At 51.2% G+C, this 24083-nt stretch overlaps 1 protein-coding gene across 1 annotated transcript; it reads right to left on the bottom strand.

Annotated features, from left to right (window-relative positions):
- Window positions 1–1065: 1065 nt before the first annotated feature.
- IGFBP6 (insulin like growth factor binding protein 6) lies at window positions 1066–5481 on the bottom strand. The gene is made up of 4 exons (XM_075552935.1): window positions 4922–5481; window positions 2594–2727; window positions 2263–2382; window positions 1066–1399 (listed from the first exon to the last, which is right to left on the bottom strand). The coding sequence occupies exons 1-4, from the start codon at window positions 5259–5261 to the stop codon at window positions 1277–1279; spliced, it is 717 nt and encodes a 238-aa protein (XP_075409050.1). The 5' UTR covers window positions 5262–5481; the 3' UTR covers window positions 1066–1276.
- Window positions 5482–24083: the final 18602 nt, after the last annotated feature.

The following is a 24083-nucleotide window of genomic DNA, read 5'->3' on the forward strand; positions in this document are numbered from 1 at the left end:
GCTCAGCTACCTGCTGTCCGATGGCTGTCCCAGGGACAGTCACAGCCCCTCCACACCCCCACCTCCCAGAAGCCAGGTGTGCTCTCCCTCCCCCAGGAATGGTGGCTGTGCACGTGGGGGACTTTGCCTCTCCGGGGCTTATCACTAGCAGAGCTTTGCTTCCCCTTCCGGCCTTTGTGGATGCAGGCTGAAGGTCAGGGAGGAGTCAACCCATCTTCAGGTATCAGAGCCCAATAAGGTTCCCGTAGCCCAATAAGGCATAGGTAAGAGTGTTGTCCGCTTGAAGGCTTTAGATGCTTGTGAGTAAAAGTCTGAGGGGGACCAGGAACATCTGTGCGGAGGATCTGTGCCTCTAGGAGATCTTCATTGTCAGGGCCCTGGAATGTTAGCCTTTCCTACACCTGTTTGGGTTCACAGTTAGGCAGAAAGACCTAACAAGCATGTATTCAGCACCAAGGGCATGTTAGATAGTGTTACGTATGGCAAAAACAGATGGGAGTCCAAAGCTTTGCTCATTGACCGGCTGGGTCGTGTGGGGAAGTGGGGGAGCCAGTGTCCACTTATGCAAAATTGGTACAAAAAGCCCTACTTGGGCAGGTTGTCGTGAGCAAAAACGGGTCAACCAGTTGAAAACATGTGGTCCAGGGCCTGGTTCCCCCCAGTAGGAGTTCAAGAAGCAATCCTTTGCTTCTCCCCATCCCCCACCCCCTTGTTTGTTGGAAATAGACAGCAGGAAGGGAGTCAAGAGGCCCTCTTTGCTGGGTTTCCGCTGGGGATTAACTATTAATCCATCCCCAGCCTGTGTGTTCAAAGATCAGTGTTGGAGACAAGGTCACACCTTCCGGTGGGAGCCATGGCTTCAGTGCCCCCTCACCCCCACTCTCACCCCCCACTCCCTGGTGGTGCGGTAAGTGAGGCTTGATGGTGCGAAGCTTCTACCAGTGACCATCTCTTGTTGGCTTCAGCTCAACAGGAAGGCCTGAAGGTAGTCCACAGGGAAGGAGGGCCAGCCGGGGAGGGATTGGGGGTCTCCACAGATAGGAGAAGTGGACACAGAGATAGAGACCAGAGACTCCCAACACAACTTTATTAGCACCCGAGCCTGCACCAACAATCTCTCTGTGTGAGGGCCCAGGGTGACAGGGACAGTGGGACAGGGCCTATAGGCGGCATGTGAGACCCAGGGGCCCTGAGTTATTTATTGATCATTCAATAAATAACCCAAGCTGGACCCATTCATGCTTCTGCCGGCGGCCCTGCAACCCGACATCCTGCCTCAGCCACTGCTCCCGGTGGGACAGGGGGGGCTTCCGTTGTTGCCCTGCGCCTTTGGTAGGGGCTGGCCCATCCGATCCACACACCAGCAGGGGCCCCTGCGCTGGCCCTGGGAGGAGCGGCACTGTGGGGGGAGAGACAAAGATCAGCAAGGCCCAAGGCTGCCAACAGAAGAGCTAAGAGGGGGCCCCCTTGAACGTAGACCCCTAAAGTCTGTGTTCAAGAGACATCAGAGAGTCCCCTAGTGCAGTGATGTCACCGGGCTCTCCCCTCTTAGACCTGCCTCTTCTCCACATGCTGAACTGCACCCCCTCTTTGAGGCACCAACAGCACTTCCCCTGGGTCTTCACACCCAGTCTCAGCAGCCTTGGGAGAACTGGTTCTCGGCCCCACCCTAGACCTACAGACTCAGACCCTCCACAGCGGGCCAGCCCCGCCAGGGGTTCTGATGAGCTTCAAGTCTGAGAAGAACTTCCTTAGGCCCTTCTTCAGGCGGTGCAACTCCTCGACTGCAATAGGTGGTTGCTTATTTATGCATCGTGTGGGTCTTAACTAGGAACCCTGGCGGGGTAGTGGGCTACACATTGGGTTGTTAATTGCAAGGTCAGCAGTTCAAAACTGCCAGCCACTCCATAGGAGAAAGACAAGGCTTTCTACTCCCATCAAGGGTTACAGGCTCAGAAACCCACAGGGCTGGTTCTACCCTGTCTAGGGTCGCTCTGAGTCAGAATCGACTTGAGGGCAGTGAGTTGGGTTCCTGGATTTTCTTCACTCACTCACTGCCCTCGAGTGGCTACCAACTCAGAGTGACCCCAGAGGGCAGGGTAGGACTGCCCTTGCAGGTCACAGCCCAACATGTAACCACTATGCCACCGTGGCTCCTTGGTGGGGTCTTAAAGCTGTATGCTTCCTTGACGATGGAGGTAGTCTCTTCTCTAGGCGGTTTGTAAGCACCACGGAGCAATAGCAAGAAGGGAAAGCCCTCACCTGCCGCTTCCGGTAGAAGCCTAGGTGGTCACAATTGGGCACGTAGAGGGTGTGAGCGCCACGGAAGACCTCTGTCTGGAGTTGCTGCAGCACTGATTCCAGATGTCTACGGCAGGGACCCTGGGAGAGGGAAGACAAGCGGCTCAGCCCTGCCCCAGCCCAGCACCTACTGCACAGCCCACTGGGCCCCCAGCCAGGTGGCCAGGGCAGACCTCAGACAGGAAGGACAGACAGCAAGGTGCACCAACATTGACTCTGCCAGAGAGAATGGTCTCAGCTGGAGTCTTCAGGAACCCCCACCCCTCCTGCTCCCTGCCAGACCCCAACGCACCATCTCTGTGTCTGGGACACCCCCAGGCTGAGCCGAAGTGGTAAAGGTCCCCGGATTCCTCTCATGGTCTCTGTGGTTCACATCCTGGGGGCGAGTGGCCCCTGCTTGGGGTCTACTCTCCTTAGGATTCTTCCCTACAGCCACACAGGGAGAGAAGAGACTAGAAATCAGGCCAGATACCGAGACCAGAGCTCAGTGGAGGAGAGCCCTGCCCATCCCTGCCCCTGGAGGTGGGACAGAGAGACAAGGGAAGGAGGTTTGTCCCTGACCCCACTCCTCAGTTTCATTCTCTGGCAGGAGATGATGTTACACTTCTGGAAAATACTGAGTCCATTTAAGGAAGGGTAGAAAGAATGTTTTCTTTTTTGGAAGGAACGTTTTCAAAAACAAAAATTGAAGAACCAATCCAAAGCATTCTTGGTTTATTGGCTTTGAAATGGTCAGTCTCTTAGTAGGAGAAAGGTGAAGCGTTTTGCTCCCATCAAGATTCACAGCCTGGCAAACCAACCGAAAGGGGCAGTTCTGCCTGGCCCTGCAGGGTTGGCTATGGGTTGGACTCACTGCAGGGCAGTGAGTTTTTGGGAGGCCTTCTGTTTCCGATGAGAAGATCTGGCTGTTCCAGCAGAGGCCAGCAGGGGGTGGACCACGCCTGGGAGATGGCTCAGAAGAGCCACAGATGCTAGCAAGCACCGAGAAGTCAGCCAAAACCCAAGTGGAATGTGTGTCCACTATGTGACCCTGTTGTGACTCAGCCCACCACTCCCTAGTTTCTGGGGACTTCATGGAGGGGCCTCTCCCTTCTGGTCCCCCGTGGCGCAGACTAATCCAAGCCCAGTGGTCCTAGGAGCACCCAAGGAGTGAGGGCCTTCCAACCAGCGGACTGCTCCTGGCCCTGGAGAACACTTCAGACTAGGACGTTTCAGACTCGGGACCTGGGGGTGCAAGGGAGGTTTGGGGGAGCTCAGGACTGGGAGCTGGAAAGGAAAGGCAGGCAGGGGAGAAAGTGCCATTTGGAATTTGCCCCAGCAGTACAATTAGACCTCTGGAAAGACGTTTTCCTGCTGCATGCTCAGATCCTCAACACCCCGCCCCTCCCCAATCCTCAAACCTAGGCAGTAACTCCCGGATGCTATAAGCTGCCCAATGGCCATTTCCTCTCCAACCCTGAGACCCTGGTGAGTGCAGTAGGGGGTTCTGAGTGCCTGTGGCCATTGGATTTCAAGCTCCAGACAATCTCTCACAGCTGGTGGTGGAAACTGCTCATTGGCAACCCACCCCACACACACATACCCTGCTTCCAGCGGTGCCCAGGGCACTGCCATATCTGGGATACCCTAGCTATGCCTCTGGTTCTCAGCAGGTTTAGCTCCAAACCCTGACTTCCCACACCTGGGGGCTCTGCCCTCTCTCTGCTTCAATCTGGCCATCCTATGTTCTGGGCCGCGCCCAGGAGCTCTGGCCACTCTGGTATGAAGAGGAGAACCATTTCCCCCCATAGTCTGGGTTCTGGGGTCCCTTCCTTCCTTTTCCAAGATGGGAACATCTGGGTCCTTGTTCTAACTGGGGGGTCTGGAGCCGATGGAACTGGGCCTGCAGGCAGCCTGCGTGGGGTTACAAACAGGAAGGCAGGGTAGTTTCAACTTAGGGCAGAGTGATCTGGCACAGCTGGGGTTGGAGAGGGCGGTTATGGCGAATAGGCATTGCGCTCTGGCCACGCCCCACCCTCCCTCCAGTGACTCTTGGGCTGGAAACCCACCCTCAGATCCTGTAGCGCTTCCAAGGCTGGAATCTTACGTAAGCCAACAGACTTTTCTTGCTCCCGCAGAGCGGCTGTTGGGCTTGTACCGTGGACTTTGTGGTTAGCAGCGCAACGCCTACCAAGCGGCGCCGCCAGGCCTCCTTTCCAGCCTTTATACTAAACGCCCCCCAAACCTCAAACGCACCGCCATCGAGTCGATGCCGGCTCATAGCGACCCTGCAGGACAGGGAAGAACTGCCCCTGTGAGTTTCCCAGAGTGTAAGTCTTCATGGGAGTAGAAAGCCCTGTCTGTCTCCTGCGGGGCGACAGGATGTCTCGAACTGCTGATGTTCCAGTTAGCAGCCCAATGCATAACCACCAGGGCTCCTTCTAGCCTTCACAGAAGGGCAGGGAACACGCCGACATCTCCCTGCGTTATCACCGGCTCCCGAGGCGAGGCCCGAGCCTTCTACCTGCTCTCCGTCCTTGGGCTCGCTCCCCGACCCCCAGGCCCCACAAGGAGGAGGTCAAAGGCAGGGACCCCGAGTCTGCGGCCTCATGTGGCGAGGCGGGGCTGCGCGCGGACTCACCCGAGGGCGCGCGCGCCCGGCGACAGCTGCCGCGCCCGGCCAGCAGCGCGCGCAGAGGCTCCTTGTCCCCCGCGGGAGGCTGGCACTGCAGTCCCGGGGCGCAGGAGGCGGTGTAGACCCCGCACTGTTCTCCCTCCCTCCGGAAGCAGCCCTCCGCTTTGGAGCACGCTTCGTCCGCTGGCAGCCCCGCGTCCTCCTCCTCCACGCAGGCCCCGGGGCAGCCCGCCTGCGCCCCCTGCCCGCAGCCTGGGCACCGGGCCAAGGCGCCTCCTGCGCGGGCAGCGAGCTGCAGCGTTAGCAGTAGCAGCAGCAGCGGCGGCAGCAGCCCTCGGAGGGTCATGGCGAGACTTTGTGCCCGATCCGCTCCTCTTAGACCAGAGCAGGCAAAGCGCAGCTGCCGCCCGCCGCCGCCCCTCCGCCTTAAGTAGTCGCTGGCCCGGGGGCTGGGCCCTTTAAGAGCCAGGTGAAGTGGGGGGGTCGGGGGGTAGTCAGGGGCAATCCCTAAACTGGGTGGGACTGAAGGGAGGCCCCCCTGCCTCCTTTCCTCCTTCCCGCCACCTGGGTCCTCCCCACTCTTTTCTCCCCACTCCCTTTCCAGTCTATTGGCTTCCAAAATTGCTCTGATTTTTCTTGCGTCGTTCCTGGGACTCGCTCCCGGAACTTTGGGAGCCGGACAGCTGGCTGGATTTGGGTGTAGGAAGAGGAGGCCGGGCGTTGGATGGAGAAGGAGCCGTGGGTCTGTGAGAGAAGGTGAAGGGGCTGTAACACTCCCCAGGAGAGAGGGAGGGGGTCACCCCAGGAATTGAGAAGGGATGGGGCTGGTGAGAGGGAAGGGCCCCTGGGCAGGCAGAGAGAAGATGGGCACGCTGATTAAGGGGGCCCGAAGTCCAAGAGGAGCCCACCCCAGCTGATGGGAGAAGGAATCAACTGAGGAGAGAAGATACAAAAACCCAAACCCACTTCCGGGGTGGATTTCAACCGCAAGTGATCCCCTAGGGCAGGAGACCTGCTTCATAGGGGCCCTGAGACTGCACATCTGTATGGTGGACAACTGTCAGCATGTGCCCTCAGAGCCAGCCTGTGGGCTCAAACCGCTGACCTTGTGGTTAGCAGCCCAATGCTTAGCCAACTGTCACTAGGGCTCCTAAAGGAGAGGGAACGTTGGGGAAGGGTCAAGAGAAAAGATCCACGAGAAGGGACTGTGGGTAAACAGATCTGAGGGAAGCCAGACGGCTAAAATGATAGAAGGGCTTGGGGGACCCAGGGGAGACAGGAAGAGGGTGGAGGGTGTACCCTGGAAGAAGTGTAGGACACTCTGGCCTTGGGGGTCTACAAGGGCTGCAGAGGGAGAGCAGGCAAGGTGAGAGCTGACTGAGTTAAGGACGTGGACTTGGGCAGCCGAAATCATGTGAAGAGCTGAAAAGTTGCAAGTTGGAGGACTCCAGGCTGTGGGGTGATCTCGGGCAGAGTGGTCTGAGCGCAGACCTTCACCCTCATCCTTCAGCCAGGTCTGCCCTCCTCTGCACATCTGTCTCCCCTTCTCAGTCTCAGGTCCGCCCTCCCTCCGCTCCTTTCTCCCTCCACATCTGTCCCCTCCCCTGGGTTTTCTGGACCCATCAGCTGTGCTGCTCCAGCCCCAGGGACAGGGGGTCTGTCTTGCAGGGGTACAGCATCCGAATGGGAGCTGGTCCAGGCATTTGTCTGCCTGCTTGCCTGCCTTGGCTCCACTGACCTGCCTCTCCTCTGCAGCCCAGCCCCACCCCTCCCCAGAGCCCAGCTTGGGCCTCCTCAAGAAGAGGAACCTTTTCCTTCCCACACCCGCCCAGCTCAGGGTTATGCAACGGCTGGCCTGACGTCTCATTTTTTCCTAAAACAAGGGCTGAGGGCAGTGACTAAGTTTAAATTCTGGGCCCCCAAGCCAGAATGTCAGCAAGGGCTCCCTGCACTTTTACATAAACACCAAATACAAACCCTATCTCCCAGCACCACCCCTCCCCACCTCCCCAGGAGTGCTCTCCTGGGGCGAGTGTTTTTTTTTTTTTTGGGGGGGTGCATCTTCCCACAGCCGGAGATCCTGTGGCACATTGGATGGGCAGAGGAGGCCAGCGTGAGGGGAGCAAGGCTCGTTCACCACCTGCTTAGAGCTCTGACCCAGGTGCCCAGTCCACTTCCTGTCTGCAAACCCTGGCCACTGTTTGACCCTGAGCATAGTGCTGGTCTGTTGCTCAAGGACAGGCCCCTGGGCAGAAGAGATGTAGGAAACGATTGGCCCAGGGTGTCAGTGTGACTGTTGTAATTTGTTTGTGCTTTATTATTATGATTGCAGAGAAAGCACAGGACCCTGTTAACCTCCACCGCCACTGCTTCCCCCCCCACCCCCCCCACCCCCGGGCCACACGTGGTGGCCAGAACACTTTCTCTCCCTCACTGCTCCCACCTGCCCAGTCCGGCCCACCCTGAAGTCTCTGCTGGGCTACTTTCTCTCCCCTTTTTGCACTCCCCCAGCAGAGATGTCAGGTGTCTGTCGGTGCGGGGGGTGAGGGGGGCAGATGGGTCTCCTGCTTGCAGCCTGAGACCCTGTGACTAGGTTTTCCTGTTCTTTAGGCTACGTTCTGCGTCAGCCTCCACGCGGCTCTGAAGGACACGGTGTGTGCTCAGGACAGAGTGTGGGCCAAGGTGCATGCCCCTCTGGGACTCTGGCTGGCTCCAGGTGAGAGCGGAGTTGGCTGCCAAGCAGATGGGGCTGCTACATAGGCTTTTCCATAAATAACCTCTGCAGGAAATTCCTCTTCCTCTTGCAGATTACACTCCATTGTGTTACTCTCACAGCACTCTGCATCCCTCACCCCCAGCCCAGCCCCCCCCCCCCTCCCCAGGGCCCTGGCTTCCTTTGGGAATGTGCAGTGAAGAAGCAAAGCCCGCTGGAGCTCCAGGTCTGAGCTGAGACAAGAGGCAGGGCAGTCCACAGACAGAAAGAGACCCACGGACCACGTCATGGTGCATCTTACGTGCCTCGGAAGCCACTCCAAGGGAGAAAGCTGAGGTTGCCTGCTCCTCAACCGTTTTACAGCCTTGGAAACCTGGGTCAGTCCTCTGCCCCAATATGCTCATTGTGTGTCAGCACTGAATCAATTGGGTTTGAAGATCAGCTTACAGACGGACCCTGGTGGCCTAGTGGTTAAGGATTCAAACACTGGTGGCATGTGCCAGTGTGGAAGTGAGTTCAGATCCGGCCCTAAAGAGTAAGTCAGGACCCTGGTCTTGGAAGTCCCACCACCCTCTGTCCGACCAGGAAGCCTGGTCTCTATGATTTGGAGTTCTGGTCCACATTTGCTCCCACGGTATTGGGCACCCTGTGATGGGATCCTCTTCAGAGCAGCTGACAGGGGTAGGCAGACACTGGCTGGTCGTTCTGGGCTCGGGGTGGCAGGGATTGATGTTGTTTGTGGTCCATCAGTCCATGGGACTCGTTTCCACGTGTCTTTCCGTTTTCCTCTCTCTTCTGTCCTCTGGATGGGGAGAAACCAAGAGTTGCACCTGAGATGGGTGGACACTCACAGCTTTTCAGACTCCTCATACTGACAGGTCGCCAGATGAGGGACACATGAGGTTGTCGTCCCTAATGCCTGTACTAAATGGAAATTAGCTGCCTATGCCACAATAACGGGGTGGGAAAGAAATCAGGCACACCGATTAGACAAACTGAGCACGCACACACTAGAGCCACCTAGGCACAGGTGAAGCTAAACCTGGCCACAATCTAGGCACATGACATCACACAGGTACCTTTAAACTCAGCCAATAAGATCGGCCAGTACCCTCAACCACGGCTCCCCAGCCAATGGGGATGAAAGCCAGCCCCCCTCTTCTCTGGCTCAGGTGCACCCAGCAAGTAAGATTCCTCCCGACTTCTAGAAGTCGCGTGTACTTTTTGAGACGGCACTACCTGATACCTCCCTTCCCCTCATAGATGCCATTTGGTTTTACAAAAGTGCTTCAGCTGTGTGAATTCTTTCAGCGTTGAGAAGCAGGAACCGAGGTAAAGCACCCTAGAAACCTGGCATTACCACTCACCAGGTGAAGATGTATCACCCTATCTGTGTGGGTTATTTACCCCAATTGACCTTGGTGTCTCCCGGGACTCAGCAGAAAACCTTTCTTTAGATCTCAGGGAAGCTTGACATTATTTCAAGTTCAACACGTCTAAAGCCATGCTCCTCATTCCCGCCCCATCCAAACCATCTCTCAGCTTTCTCATTTTGGCCAGTGAGATGTCAACTGAGTCCACCTGGGAAAAGCACACCATCGGCAGTCACTGAAGGATTGTGAGGCATAAAACCCGCAGTCGAAGGAGGGATTAATATCAGCCTGAAGTCTGGGAATCTGGTTGGCAGAAGGCTGTGGAGACAGTGGGAGCCCAAGTCTCATTGGCAGAACTATATAGGAAATAAACCTCCAGAGTCCACACTTGAGGAAGAGGAGGAAAGAGGTCACTAAACAGAGTGTATCCGTGAGTTGAGTACAGAAGGCCAAGGCATGAACCTGACTTGAACAGTGAACACTTGTTGCATGCTGGACCTGATCTGGTTTCCAAAATCTTATGCTTTGGGGGGTTGGATTGTTTTGTTTGTACATATTAGAGGGTATCTTGGGGGTGTTATGTTACTAGTGGGGGGACACCCTCTTAAAATTGCGGTGTATGTTTTTCAATTCTTTCAGGGCATGAAAACCAGGACTGATGAACCTATAGGGTCAGCAAGTGGAATCAGGGTTTTGGGGGGAGGGGGACATAGAGGTGGGGGCAGGGTGACGAGGTGATGTCAAGGGCTCCATCTAGAAGAAGAATGTTTGGAAAGTGATTGTGGAAGCAAATGTACAATTCTGCTGGACATGACTGAACGGTGGAATGATTTGCTATATGTATTAATCCCAATTAATTAAAAAGAGAAGACTGGAAACTGAGAATGAGGAAGAGACTGTATGCAGACAAATTCTGTATGCTCCTATTTAAGAAGCCTGGGAGGCCAATACGCTCACGGAGGGAGGCCTTCATGTTCGCGAGGTGGAGATGCGCCCCAGTCACATTCTAAGTAAAAGTTATCCCCCCCCCCGTGTCCCCCTGTAATAATGCCATTTTGGGGTGCTGCTTGCGAGCACATGGTTGGTTACTGTACTCTTGAAGGTTAACTGCTTGAAGGCTGCTTGTCTGAAGATTGTCTGCTATCGAGAGAACAATCAGAGCCTATTGTCTGTCCCACCCTAAGTAGGGCCCACTCCCTTATAAGGATCCAAGACTGGTCCCCTGGCGCTCAGGCACACCGAAGTTCAAGCCAGCTCCCAGACGACCAAGGCCAGGCCACCATCTTCACTCTGGAACCCGCCCACCTTGTTAGTATGCACCTTCCTGTCACGTGTATGCCTCTAGCACCTGCCCTTCCTGTGGCGTGCACACCCCTTGCTCGTCCCCCTCATGTTACGTGTCTGCCTCTAACACGACCCCTTCCTCTTATGTATGTGCTTACCGGGGCTTGCACGGCCGAGCTTACATAAGCCCGTTAAGAGAACCATTACTCCCTCGTTCTGGTTCCGGTTGCCATGGAAGAGGTGAGTCCTCGCATGCCTTCTCTGTTGTTCCTTTAATTGACCCTTCACTCACACAACCGCCCCTTGGCCCTTTGGACCCACTCTGCTGTGGAGTCTGGTTCCCCACAGAAGAGCTTACACAGTTGGTCCGGGGCCTTGAGAAGGCTTTGCAGAAGTGATGCTTTGGCTGGTTCTGGGAGTGGGGGGATCTGTGAGGGGGCAGCGGGGACCAAGGGGAGACTTGTGTCATCTCTCAGCAGCTCATAGGTTTGTCTTGTCCTTTGAGCACCTTTTATAATGCTGTTTATGTTTATCGACTTTGAACTGGTTTGTGAATGTCTGCAGGGCAGGGTCCCTGTCTTTTATTCCCCCTCTGCAAAATGGGGGTACCGAACCCGCTTTCCAGATCGTTTATGACTGTGAGGGACAATTCACGAGAAATGCGTTGTACACACTCGATGCCATTTTCTGGAACGAAGTGCCCAGCAACGTTCCCGCTGCGCACGACGTGTGCACACTTGTCTCATCGTCTTTCATCGCAATGTGTGTCCAGTGAATTACCCTCCTCTGGTTCAAGTCTGTTGTGTCCACCGCTGGAACGCTGGGCCTTGGAAGACCTCACTGTTCTGGAAAAGATCCAGAGAAAATAAATGTTTCCGTGGGTGGAACTACCAGCCTGTGAGAGCTACCCAATCAGAAGATGGGGCTCTGGTGGGAAGAGGAGGCACGGATGTTCAGATTCTACCCAAGGGCACTAACGGCTTATGTCCTTTTTACAGAATCTTCACCATGGTCACCGTTACTGTTAGGCACGTCCGACCCTACGTCCAACAGAATGAGATGTTGGCCGGTCCTGCGCCATCCTCACCATGTGATGTCTGAGCCGACTGGTGCAGCCACCGGGCCAAACCATCTTGTGGAGGGCTCTCCCATCTCCAATGGCTTTCTCCTTGACCAAGCATAATGCCCCTCTGCAGGGACGGCTCCCGCCTGATAACGAGTCCAAAATGCACCCAAGTCACACCATCTTCCCGTCTAAGGAGCATCCCGGCCGTGATGTACATCTTCCCAAACAGAGTTGTGTGTTCTAAGGGCAGTCTGTGGTCATTCGAGCCCCTCGTTTACAGATGAGAAGACATATCCACAGAGATTCAATACCTGGCCAAATCCACAGAGCTTTTCAGTGAATCCACTAAATTCTAAAGGTCATGCTCTCTTGTACTGTGATGCAAAAATGTCATGGTGTATAAAAACGGGAAAGGTGTGGAGAAATTCAACAGAGACTTGTTCACTACGTTTCCTACCTGTTCAAACCAGTTGTAATTTCAAGATCCAGAAAGAGGTTGCTTTAAGGTAAACAAAAGGACGTGTTGCTTTTATGTTGGGACAGGGTAAGGAACAGACACAAGACATGTATTATTATGACAAATTGTATAAACTGTCAAAGGGAAGAAGTTACCGAAGAGTTAGTAAAATTACAGGGGAGAGCTCCCTTACAAGTCAGGGAAAGGCTGCATTTCTGTTTCTTCCTCTCCCTAAGCTATGAAAATACTGCAAACTGCAAATCTGAACTCTTCAGAGGCAAGAGTTTTACACTTTGGCTCAGGCCGCTGAGGCCCTCCCCTAGCCTGTGTCTGACCCAGCTCTTAAGGAAAACACCCCGGGCGGTGGACAAGCCATTACTTGATGTGTTGTTGTGTTGCTAGGTGCTGTCTACTTCGTTCCAACTCATCGCGTCTGTGTGCCACAGAACAAAACCCTGCCTGGTCCTGCTCCATCCTTGTGGGGAAGCAGAACCGGGAAGAGAGTACACATGGACAAGTTCTCTATGCGCTTATTTAATGAGCCTGGGAGGCCAAGACTCTGGTGGAGGGAGGCCTTCCCGTTCCTGAGTTGGAGATGAATCCCAGTCACATTCTCCCGACTAAAGTTATTTCCCACAGTGTCCCCGCCTAATAATGCCGGTTTTAAGATGCTCGCTAGAAGACTGCCTGCCATCTAGAGTGATCAGACCACCCCTCCCTAAAGATGGCCCACTCCCTTGTGGTAGGATCATAGATTGCTCCCCTGGAGAAAAGCTCAGGATCACTTGAGGTCAAGCCAGCTCGGAGATCGAGGTTAAGCTGTCATCTTGACTCTAGGACTCACCCATCTTGTTACATACGGAACTTCCTAGCACGTACGCTTCCTGTTGAGTATGTGTATGCCGTGACTTGCATGCCCGAGATGGTACAAGCCTGGGAGAGAACACATTGCTCTTGGTCCTGCTATCAGAAGAGGTGAGCCCTTGCATGCCTTGTCTGCCTTGTAAATTTATCCTTCAATTACACAACCGCCCCTTAGGACCCATTCGGTTGTGGGGGCTGCCCCCCCATCCTCATAATTGTTATTTTGAGTCCATTTTGGCAGCCGCTATGTCAGTCCATCTTGTCAAGGGTGCTCCAATTTTTCACTGACCCTCTACTCTCCCACCCATGATGTCCTAGTCTAAGGGCTGGTTGGTCTCCCAAATAACAAGTACAAAGTACACAAGATGAAGTCTCATCCTCCTCAATTCTAAAGAGCATCTGGCTGTACTTATTCCAAGACAGATTTGTTTATTTTCTTGGCAGCCCAGTGTAATTTCGATATTCTTTGCCAACACCATCATTCAAATGAATCAGTTCTTCTGTAGCGTTCCTTAGTTGTTGCCCAACTTTCATGTGCTTGTGAGGTGACCGAAAATCCCACGGCTTGGGTCAGGGGCACCTTAGTCCTCAGAGTGACATCTTGTTCTCCACACTTTAAAGAGCTCTCTGCAGCCGATTTTCCCAATGCAGTATGTCATTTGTGGATCCAAGCAAAATTAAGTCTTTGAGAACTTCAATTTTTTCTCGGTTTATCATTGTGTTGTTTTGTGAGGTTTGGGGTTTTCTCTACGCTGGGTTTCTATTCTCACTGAAGGCTACAGTCTTTGATTCTCATCAGCAAGTGCGTCAAGTCCTCGTAAACTCAGCAAGGAAACTTGTGTCTTCTGCGTAGTGTCGATGGCTAATAAGCCTTTTTCCAATCCCAGTGGCATACACTTCATGTCATCCAGCTCCTTGGATTATTTGCTCAGCATCCTGCTTGAAACCAGGTAGTATTCCTTGTCTGCCATCTAGAGCAATCAGATCCTATTGTTCCCCCGCACCCCCCACCCCCCCGCCAGGTGCAGTCAACTCCCCTCTGATAAGGATCATAGATTGTTCCCCTGGAAAGGAGCATCAGGGACACTTTTTTTTTAGTTTATTTTCCCTAAATCTTTAAAAAATTTTATTAGGGACTCATATACAACTCGTATCACAATCCATGCATATACATACATCAATTGTATAAAGCACATCTGTACATCCTTTGCCCTAATCATTTTCAAAGCATTTGCTCTCCACTTAAGCCCTTTGCATCAGGTCCTCTTTTTTCCCCTTCCTCCCTGCTCCCCTCTCCCTCATGAGCCCTTGATAATTTATAAATTATTATTTTGTCATATCTTGCCCTATCCGGCGTCTCCCTTCACCCCCTTTATCTGTTGTCCATCCCCCAGGAAGGAGGTCACATGTAGATCCTTGTAATCGGTTCCCCCTTTCCAACCCACTCACCCTCTACCCTCCCAGTATCACCCCTCACACCACTTGTCTTGAAGGGATCATCGCCCTGGATTCCCTGTGCCTCCAGCTCCTATATGCACCAGTGTACAACCTCTGCTCTATCCAGACTTGCAAGGTAGAATTCGGATCATGGTAGTTGGGGGTGGAGGAAGCATCCAGGATCTGGGGGAAAGCTGTATTCTTCATCGGTACTACGTCGCACTCTGACTGACTCATCTCCTCCTCTAGACCCCTCTGGGAGGGGATCTCCAGTGGCTGACAAATGGGCTTTGGGTCTCCACTCTGCACTTCCCCCTTCATTCACTATAGTAACATTTTTTTCTCTGATGATGCCTTATACCTGATCCCTTCGACACCTCGTGATCACATGGCTGGTGTGCTTCTTCCATGTGGGCTTTGTTGCTTCTGAGCTAGATGGCCGCTTGTTCACCTTCAAGCCTTTAAGACCCAGACACTATCTCTTTTGATAGCCGGGCACCATCAGCTTTCTTCGCCACATTTGCTTATGCACCTGTTTGTCCTCAGCGATCGTATCATGGAGGTGTGCAGCCAATGATGTTTTTTTTTGTTCTTTGATGCCTGATAACTGATCCCTTTGGAACCACGTGATCGCACAGGCTGCTGTGTTCTTCCATGTGGGCTCTGTTGCTTCTGAGCTAGATGGCCACTTGTTTATCTTGAAACCTTTAAGACCCCAGACACTATCTCTTTTGATAGCCGGGCACCATCAGCTTTCTTCACCACATTTACTTGTTCGCCCGCTTTGGCTTCAGCAGTTGTGTCGGAGGGTGAGCATCGTAGAGTTCCAATTTAATAAAAGAAAGTATTCGTGCATTGAGGGAGTGCTTGAGTAGAGGCCCAAGGTCCTTCTGTCACCTTAATACTAAACCTATAAATATAGGCACATAGGTCTATTTCCCCATCCTCATATATATATTTGCATATGTACATGTCTTTGTCTTGACCTCTATAAATGCCCTTTGCCTCCTAGCTCTTTCCTCTATTTCCCTTGACCTTCCTCCTGCCCCACTATCATGCTCCATCCCCACCTGGGTTACAGCTATACCTCTTCTTTAGGTAACCTTACCCTTGATCATTCCCTACCAGGCCTGCCTCTCCCCCCTCACTACCAATTTGGATCCCATGTTGTTCCCTTGTCCCTGGGTTTGTTAACACCACTTTCTTACCCCCCACCTCCCCCTATCCCAAGTCCCCCCGGAACTGTCGGTCCCGTTGTTTTTCCTCCAGATAATTCATCCAGCCTATCTTATTTAGACAGACCTGTGGAGATAATAACATGCACTAAAACAAGACAGATGAAAACAAAGCAACAGTATACAACAAAACAACAACAAACCACTGACAAAGAACAACACAAAACACATCAAGAAAGAAAAGCTTGTAGTCAGTTCAAGGATCGTTCGCTGGCCCTTAGCAGTGTTTTCCAGTCCAGTCTGTTGGGGCACCACGCCCTGGCCCCAAAGTCCACCCCCAGCATTCCCTGGGGACCCCGCCGCCTCATTCCCCCACTGTTCTGCTGCACTCTCCCAGTGCTTTGCCTCAGTGTGGTGGGATCAGGTCAGGTGCAATTCCCACACTGTGTCTCTGGTGCTGTCCCCTGTAGCACCATGGGTCAGTGAGGGGCATCATGTCCCATAGTGGGGCCAGCCATGTTGTCCTCTCTGTGGACTGGCTGCTCCAATCAGGAACATCATCCTCACGGCCTGGTGGGCCAGGCTGTGCTCCACTCTCTCCTCCTCCCCCTTCATCTGCTCCCTTGTGCTCCGATCAGACATGACCCTCTCCCGGAGCTGCAGAATCAATGTCGTCCTTTGAAAGAAATTCTTCTGGGGGGAGGGGCAGACATCCACTTAATTTTTGGTACTGGGGCCAGCCTCCCAGACCTCTCCACTGGTTCCCTACTCCACGCCAGAATGTTGCATTCACACCTTGAGGCACTGGGTTGAAGTCACATCAGGGACACTTAAGGTCAAGCCAGCTCAGAGATGACCAAGGTTAAACTGCCATCTTAACTAGAGTCCACCCCCCTTGTTAAGTATGTGCCTTCCTGTCACATGTATGCCCCTAGAACCGCCCTTTCCTGTTATGTGTATGCCTCTTCGTATATCCCCTTCCTGTTACATATGTGAATGGTATGACTTGCATGCCCCAAGATTATATAAGCCTGTGGGAGAGTACGTTAGTCTCTCGCTCTGGCTCCGCTCTCCATGGAAGAGGCGAGCCCTTCCATGCCTTGTCCGATGTGTCCTTAATTTACCCTTCAATTACACAACTGTCCCCTAGGGCCCACTCGGTTGTGGAGGCTGGATCCCCACAAGATTTGGGTTGTATTATTTCCAAACCATGGATCCATGGAACTTAGGTGACACCTTGCTTAGATGGCTGCTTGTTTTAAGACAAGACTTTAAGGCCCCAGAGGCTGTTCTTTCTGATAGCCGGGCACCATCTGGTTTCTTCCCTACACTTTGCTATCCCACCCATCTCATCGGCGATCTCTTCATGAAGGTGAGTACATGTCAGCCCACAAATGAGCCTGTCCTTGATCATTAGAATTCAGTGCCTCGGCTGCTTTGTAGACACTGCCGCCCGAATATGTAGTCTTGTCTGGCCCTGTTGTGTCCAGCCACGGTCAACCCTACTGTGCTTTCGACATAGCCATCGATGGCGAACCCCTCAGCCACGTCTCTTGCGAGCTGTTTGCAGACAAAGTTCCTAAGACAGCAGGAAATGTCCACGCTCTGAGCGCCGGGGGGTGGGGGGCGGAAAGGATTTGGTTATAAAGGCTCCTGCTTTCCCAGAATCATCCCAGGGTTCATGTGGCAGCGTGGTGGCTTCACATGCCATGAGGGCACTGGTGACAAGTCCATCCATGGGGAGAGATGTGAGGATGAGAACTTCATCCTGAGCACACAGGCCCTGACATCCTGTCCATGGCACATGCTGGGCCCGATTCGACGGTCCCCAGTGTTTTATCTGCCAGCTCAGACAGCGTGGTTGATGGCAAGCACGGGGTCTTCGGTCAGGTGGAAGAAGGCATGGACACCGTGGAAGCCATGGGGCGGTCTGGTCCCAGGAATGGCAAGACCAGCAAGAAGATCGCCATTGCTGACTGTGGACCACTCTAATGCACTTGATCTGTACTTTCATGTGTTATCTTAAGCACCAGACCATGCTTGTGTGGCTTGGAAACCACCCTTCTAGTCCCACTGTGCTTGCAGTACCGTGTAATCTCCGTTCTCTCACTCCAGTCCTTCGGGCTTCTGCTCTCCTTATTCCCCCCAGTCCAGCTGGAAAGCAGAGTTAAGTGAATGATCATGAAATACAAGCTAAACAATAAAAGGAAAAAAAGAGTTCAATGCCTCCGATCTATTCTTGAGGCGATTGCTGAATTCAGGTGGGATATACTGAAGGAGGTTCTTTGGCTCGTGTGGGCTGGTTTCCATTCTTTCAGCTTCAATTTGAACTTGCATATGAGCACTCATTTCTGTTCCACAGTGGACTCTGGCCTTGTTCTGACTGATGGTTTGAGCTTCTCCATTGTCTGTTTCCACTGATACAGTCAATTTGATTCCCGGGTATTCCATTCAGTGAGACCCACATATGTAGCTGCTATTTATGTTGTGGAGGAAAGATTTGCAGCGATAAGTCATGAGTCTTACAGAATACTATGGTGTGCTATCCACTGTCCATTCTATCCCCAAGGCCATATTCCCAGTTCCTGATTCCTCTTTGTTTCCGATTGTCTTCCTTTGATTCACATTCCCATCAGTAGTAATTAGCAATGCAGCTTCAGACTTCAAAACCTTCCGTTTCTCATGTTTGGCGTGAGTGGTAAATTTGAGGAATAGTCGGGTTAACTGGTCTTCTTTGTATGTGCATGGACATGTTCCTACCATTGACAGGGTTGACATGTTCTTTCTGAGGATGAGCACAACGCCATTCCTCTTCAACTCGTCATTCCCAACAAAGTAGGCCATATGCTTGCCCAGTTCATAATGGACACGGCCAGACCAGTTCAGCTCACGACGGCCTAGGAGGTATCTCAATCTTTATGCATTCCATTTCATTTTTGACTTGCTCTTTTTAGGTGCATACTTTGTGCATTATTGAAGGATATTGGAAGCTGTTTCTTCTCATTTTAAGTTATGCCACAAAAAAAAAAGTTATGCCACATCAGCATGACTGAGAGCTTTCCTCCATCTCTGTCATTAAGGTCAACTGCACTTTGATGAGGTAGCTCTGCCCCAGTCGCATTTTCTGTGCCTTCCGATGTGAGAGGCTCATTCATCTTCTGACATCAGGCAATGTTCTGCTGCCACTCATTGGGTTTTAGTGGCTACCTTTTTGGAAGTGGGCTATTTCTTCTTTCTCACTAATCTGTCTTAGGAAGCTGCTGAAATCTGCTCCCCACGGGTGTTTGAAGTACAGGCGGAACAGTTGCTAGTATCACAGTCACACACAAGCTATCGCAGTCTGAACGCACACACGTCTTCCTCAACCTCTCACACACACACCTTTCAGAAAGGAGAGTTATGACGGCCAGCATCCACTCTGCTCACCCGATAGTGTAGCTTCTTAGTGCCCAGGGCAAGTTGGAGGAAGCCGAGGGATGAGAAGTAGATGGTTGGGGAAGGTGCTTCTGTGACTTGGATCCTTTATGCTGTTATTGGAAGGGCTGGTTTCTCTCTCATTGGCGCTTCTTCCCAAGCCTGTTATAAACTGGGTCAGGGAGGGGGTTCTGCAGGCGTGAGATCCTGATGCTGTCGCTCCTCTCAGACTTGCCATTTGGGAACTATTTTCCTTGTGTATCGTGTTGTGCATCCAGGGAAAGTGGTTGTGTATGTGTATTGTGAGTCTGTATATAAACATGGACACACATGCAGGCACACATTTGGGTCTGTGTGAATATCAGCCAAGTCAACCCACAGGAGATTTACTTATTGTGATCATTAAAGTGTGTGTCAACTGGAATGGGCCAGGATTCTCAGGGGGTTGGCAGCTAAGACCTAGTAATTCCACATGTTGAGATCACGAGGGGATGATCTGTTGCCAATGTAAGTAGACACTGTGGAAACTCTTGCTTGCTTTCTCCTGGGTACTGGGTCTGGATCCTGCAGCTGGCTTGTGAACCTCCGGTTCTTTGGGCCCGGAGTGAGTAACGCCCATCTTGTCTGCTGATCCTGGGAGCTGTCTGTGGCCTGCCATCTTACTTGCCAACTGTGGGTTCATTAGCCTCAACAGCCACACATCTGTCGCCTGACCTGCTGTTTTGGGGTTCGTCAGCCCTCACAGCCATGCTATGCTCATCAAGAGAAGCCTCAAACCTAACACCTGACTCACAGACTCGGAGCTTGCTTGCTTCTACAATCGTGTGAACCATTTCCTTGATATAAACCTCTCCTTTTCTGTATATGTGTGTGTACACACACACACACACACTCAATATCAGTGAGTTTGGAATGTGTGTGTATATACAAATAAATACATATATTTGGTATATGAGAAGTGTTTTAGTCTGGGTTGACTAGAGAAACAAATTTAGATACTCATATGTGTATAAATAGAGAACTTTATATCAAAGAGAAATTGTATATCAAGAAAACATCCCAGCCCAGTCCAGATCAAGTCACTAAGTCCGATATTAGCCCATATGTCTGATACCAGTCTATACGTTCCTCTTCAGACTCACACAACACATGTAATGATGCCAAATGCAGGAAGATCACAGTGCAGGAAACCAGTGGGTGGAAAGTCTTGGGGATCCAGAGGCAGTGGAAGCATCTCAGCACTGACAGGGGTCTCCACGTGGCTACTCCAGCTCCAGGGTTCTAGTGTAGCTTCATGTGTCTTGCCAGCAGGAAGACGAGGCAGCAAATTTGCCTGGCCTCCAGTGAGCCATTTATCGCTTTAAGCCTCCAAATGAGGTCATCAAGCTGCGACCTGGTTGACAGGCTAGACTCCACCCCTTTGTAAGTTGACATCAGATTATGTAACTACCACAAGGAGGTACTTGGCGGAGTGGAACTTTTGTAGTACGTATGTTTCCTGGTAGGCGAGCATCAAACAACTCCTCTCAGTTAGTGCACCCAGTGGCCTCACCCGGGAAGCTTCTCACTGGACACACTGAGTGTCTTTCTAAAGTAGTGTTGCTCGAACCATGTCTTTTGTGATGGCCGATTTAAGAGAACAGTGTGCAGCTGTGAAATGCTGTTTCTTTCTCAGGACAAATGCCACAGAAACTGTAGTGATGTTGAGCACAGCTTATAAGGACAGCACTATGGGAAAAACTCAAGTGTATGAGTGGTTTCCTTGTGTCAAAAAATGCAATAAAAAGATGAAATATTGATTGATGACAAACCTTGTTCTGGACGTTTGCCAACTTCTGGATCAGACAAGACTGTCGACTCGTAGTACATTTGGAGTTCATTCCACCAGGTCAGACTGTTAATCGAGGTTTCTATTTAGAGGTTCTGAAAATATGTCTAACAGTGTGCGACAAAAAAGGCCTTATTTGTGGCAGACGGGGGACTGGTTTTGCCACCATGACAATGTAACTGCTCACGTAGCCAGCTCAGTGCTCCAGTTTTTTGGGTTTTTTTTGGTGCTCCAGTTTTTGACAAAAAAAGCAAGCCTCTCTATCCCCACACACCTTACTCACCTGACCTCGCTGTGTGCAACTTGTTTTTATTTCCATGAGTGAAGAGGGACATGATAGGACAGTGATTTGATGACCTAGAAGAGGTGAAGAAAACTGGTGCTGCCAGTCATCCAAACAGATGAATTTGAAAAATTTTTCCAAGAATGGAATTGCAGATTGGACAAATGTATTAAGTGTGATGGAGAGTACTTTGAAGGTGATAAGGCTGTTTAAAAAAAATGTAATACATAGCTTTGAAAAACAATAACCTTTTCTTGTGGGTATCTCCTCATATATACTCCATGGCAGTGAAGTTTGGTATATGTATATATACACACATATACACATATGCACACATATACCAAACTCACTGTCGTCGAATATGTATGCATACATATACATAATATGTATGTGTATGTATGAAGTTTTGTTTCTTTAGAGAACCCAGCCTCAGACACTGCCTATCTCTGGAATTCCTCCAGCGATGTAATTCATTGTTACAGCTTTTGTGTCACCCACATCAGCCCCCAGCTTGGCTACTGCACCCCCAGTGGAGAATCAGTGCTGCAGTCATCCTGAACGTGACTCTGGTGTTCATCCCTTACTGCCAGCCGTCTCTGTCTCTGCCTTCCAACCCCCAACCACATTTCTACCTGCGGTGCATTATTTCCATGCGCAGTCTGCTACAGACACGTGGTCTTCCCGTGAATTGTGCAGTCGAACCATGAGCATTTTAGGTAAGCAGAGCCCCGACACTCCAGATCCCTTCTAGCCTGAAACCCTTCCTTTCTCCCACCCGGTTTCTCAATCTCCAGCCCCACTTTTTTTTTTATTGTTTCTCTGCCCTTCCTTCTCACCCTATCACTCTTGAATTGTAATGCATAATTCTTTTACCATATCAAGAAATTAGCAAAATGCAGGCACTTTAGAAAAGAAAGGGTGAAATAAAGAACGATGGATTGAAGGGAAAAGTCCCAGGTACACTGAGAGCATTGGGTAAAAACAAGGCTCCAGGAACTGAGAGTCTACCAATTGAAATGCCTCAAAGAATAGTTGCAACACCGGAAGAATTTACTCATCGATGCCAAGAAATCTGGAAAAACAGCTACCTGGCCAACTGACGAGAAGAGCTCCATGGACATTAGTGTTCAAAATGGAATGCAGAAAGTATCAAACAATGTTAATTCACACAGAAGTAAATGTTGGCTGGAGATAATTAAAAATTGGTTGCAGTAGTCCATTTACAAGAAACTCAGAAATTCAAGCCAGATTCAGAAGAGGCTGTGGAAAGAGATGTATCAGTGCTGATGTCCGATGGATCTTGGGTAACAGCAGAGTATACCAAAAAGATGTTCATCCGTGTCTCACTGACTGTGCAACGTGCATCGGTATTCATTCGGCTGCGTGGATGACATGCAAAGAATGAGCATTCTAGAACGCTTGAATGTGCTCGTGTGGAGCGTGTACATAGACCAAGAAGCTATCATTTGAACAGGACAAGAGGCTCCGGTGTGGTTTAAAATGAGGGAAAGTGAGCACCAGAGTCGTATTCGTTCACCAAACTTATTCAGTGTGCATGCTGAGCAAAGATCAGGGAAGCTCAACATTATGGAGATGAACTTGCCATCAGGATCGAGGAAGACATGCTAACAACCTGCTAGATGCAGAGGGCAATGCTTTGCTTGCTGCACGTGACAAGGACATGAAGCACTTACAGATGGAGGTACATCCTTCAGTATGGATTACGCCTCAACACCAAGAAAACTCAAATCCTCACAGCTGGACCAATAGCCAGCATGATAGACTGAGAAAAGATCGACGTTGACGATGTCATCTTATTGGTGCCACAAGCAATGCTAATGAAAACAGTAGGCAACAAATCAGTGACAGGCTGCCCGGGGAAAGTCTGCTGCAGAAGAGCTCTTTAAAGTGTTGGACAGTGTGGCAGTTACACAATCTCCTGTCAACTTGAGAAGGGGTGGAGTCTAGCCTGTCAGATCAGGTCATAGCTAATGAAGCCACTGTGTGGGCATGGCCTTCTCCTGAGGATTCTGGAAACTCCTGTCTTCCTCCCTGGAAGCCAGACACACCCTCTGCTTCCTCTTCCTACTGGGCTGTGATCTTTCTACATTTTGTGTCATTGCATGTGTTGCATGAGTCCGAAGAAGAATTTACAGACTATTATCGGACATATGGGCTAGTATCGGGCTTATGGACTTAATCTGGACTGGACTGGGATGTTTTCTCAATATGCAATCACTCTCTGATATAAAGCTCTTTCTTATATAAATATGTCTCCCTGGATTTGTTTCTCTAGTCTACCCGGACTAACACAGAGAGGAAAGATGTCACGCTGAGGACTCACATGCCCCCGACCCAAGTCACAGCATTTTCAATTACCCCGTGTGCACATGAAAGTGGGCCAATGAATGAGGACAGCTGCAGAAGAGCCGATACATTTGAATCACGGTGTGGGCAAAGAAATGTGTAAGCACCATAGGCTGACAGAAGAACAAACAAATCTGTCTTGGAAGAAGTACAGCCAGGATGCATCATGGAGACAAGGATCGTGAGACTCCATCTCCTGGACTTTGGACGCAACCGGAAAGACGAAACCCTGGAAAAGGACATGCTTGGCAGAGTGAAGGGTCAGAGAGAAAGATTCTCAAGGAGTTGGGTTGACACAGTGGCTGCGGCAGGGGGCTTAAGCATAACAATTGTGAGGCTGGTGGGGACGTGAGGAGCGTTTTACTCTGCTGTCCTTAGGGTCCCCGAGAGTTGAGAGTCGGAACTGACTCAACGGTATCTAACAACTACAGCAATAAACATCGCAACAAAGTATTCAACCTCAAGATCTAGTTGACTCTATGTCAGTTACCTTTCAACACAGGTGTTTCGTCAAATACACGTTGGTGACAGACACAAATGACAATTATGGCCCCCAAATGCCACCGGAGTACCAGAAGGCCTTCCCCTCGATACCTGGAACAGGACAATCAAGAGATCCCAGGAGGATCACCAGCCACCTGTTGTTTCTCTCCACCTCAGCAACTGGCCAGCTGACTGGAAGGAGCCCGGCTTCCCAGTGTGGGATGGACATGACTCTGGGTGCCTCTGACTGGTTCTGGGAAGAGCCAGACAGGAATTTTCGTAGCATGGGCAGAAGAGAGAAGACTTGTAGGAACAGAATCCGAAGGAGCTGGAGATACGTGGGAAATGTAACTATGGACTTCTCTGTAATGGGGCCGGCAGGGCTCAACAGATGAAAACTCCAAGAACTTGGACCTTTCTTTCA

The sequence above is a fragment of the Tenrec ecaudatus genome, chromosome 6 (assembly GCF_050624435.1).
Source record: "Tenrec ecaudatus isolate mTenEca1 chromosome 6, mTenEca1.hap1, whole genome shotgun sequence".
Taxonomy (NCBI): Eukaryota; Metazoa; Chordata; class Mammalia; order Afrosoricida; family Tenrecidae; genus Tenrec; species Tenrec ecaudatus.

Excerpts from the sequence above, each read along its gene's own strand:
- IGFBP6 (XM_075552935.1), bottom strand. The coding sequence starts at position 5,261 with ATGACCCTCCGAGGGCTGCTGCCGCCGCTGCTGCTGCTACTGCTAACG. Across the intron at positions 2,383-2,593 it reads GTGTCCCAGACACAGAGATG|GGTCCCTGCCGTAGACATCT; the intron begins GTGCGTTGGGGT and ends TCCCTCTCCCAG. Across the intron at positions 1,400-2,262 it reads GCTTCTACCGGAAGCGGCAG|TGCCGCTCCTCCCAGGGCCA; the intron begins GTGAGGGCTTTC and ends CTCCCCCCACAG.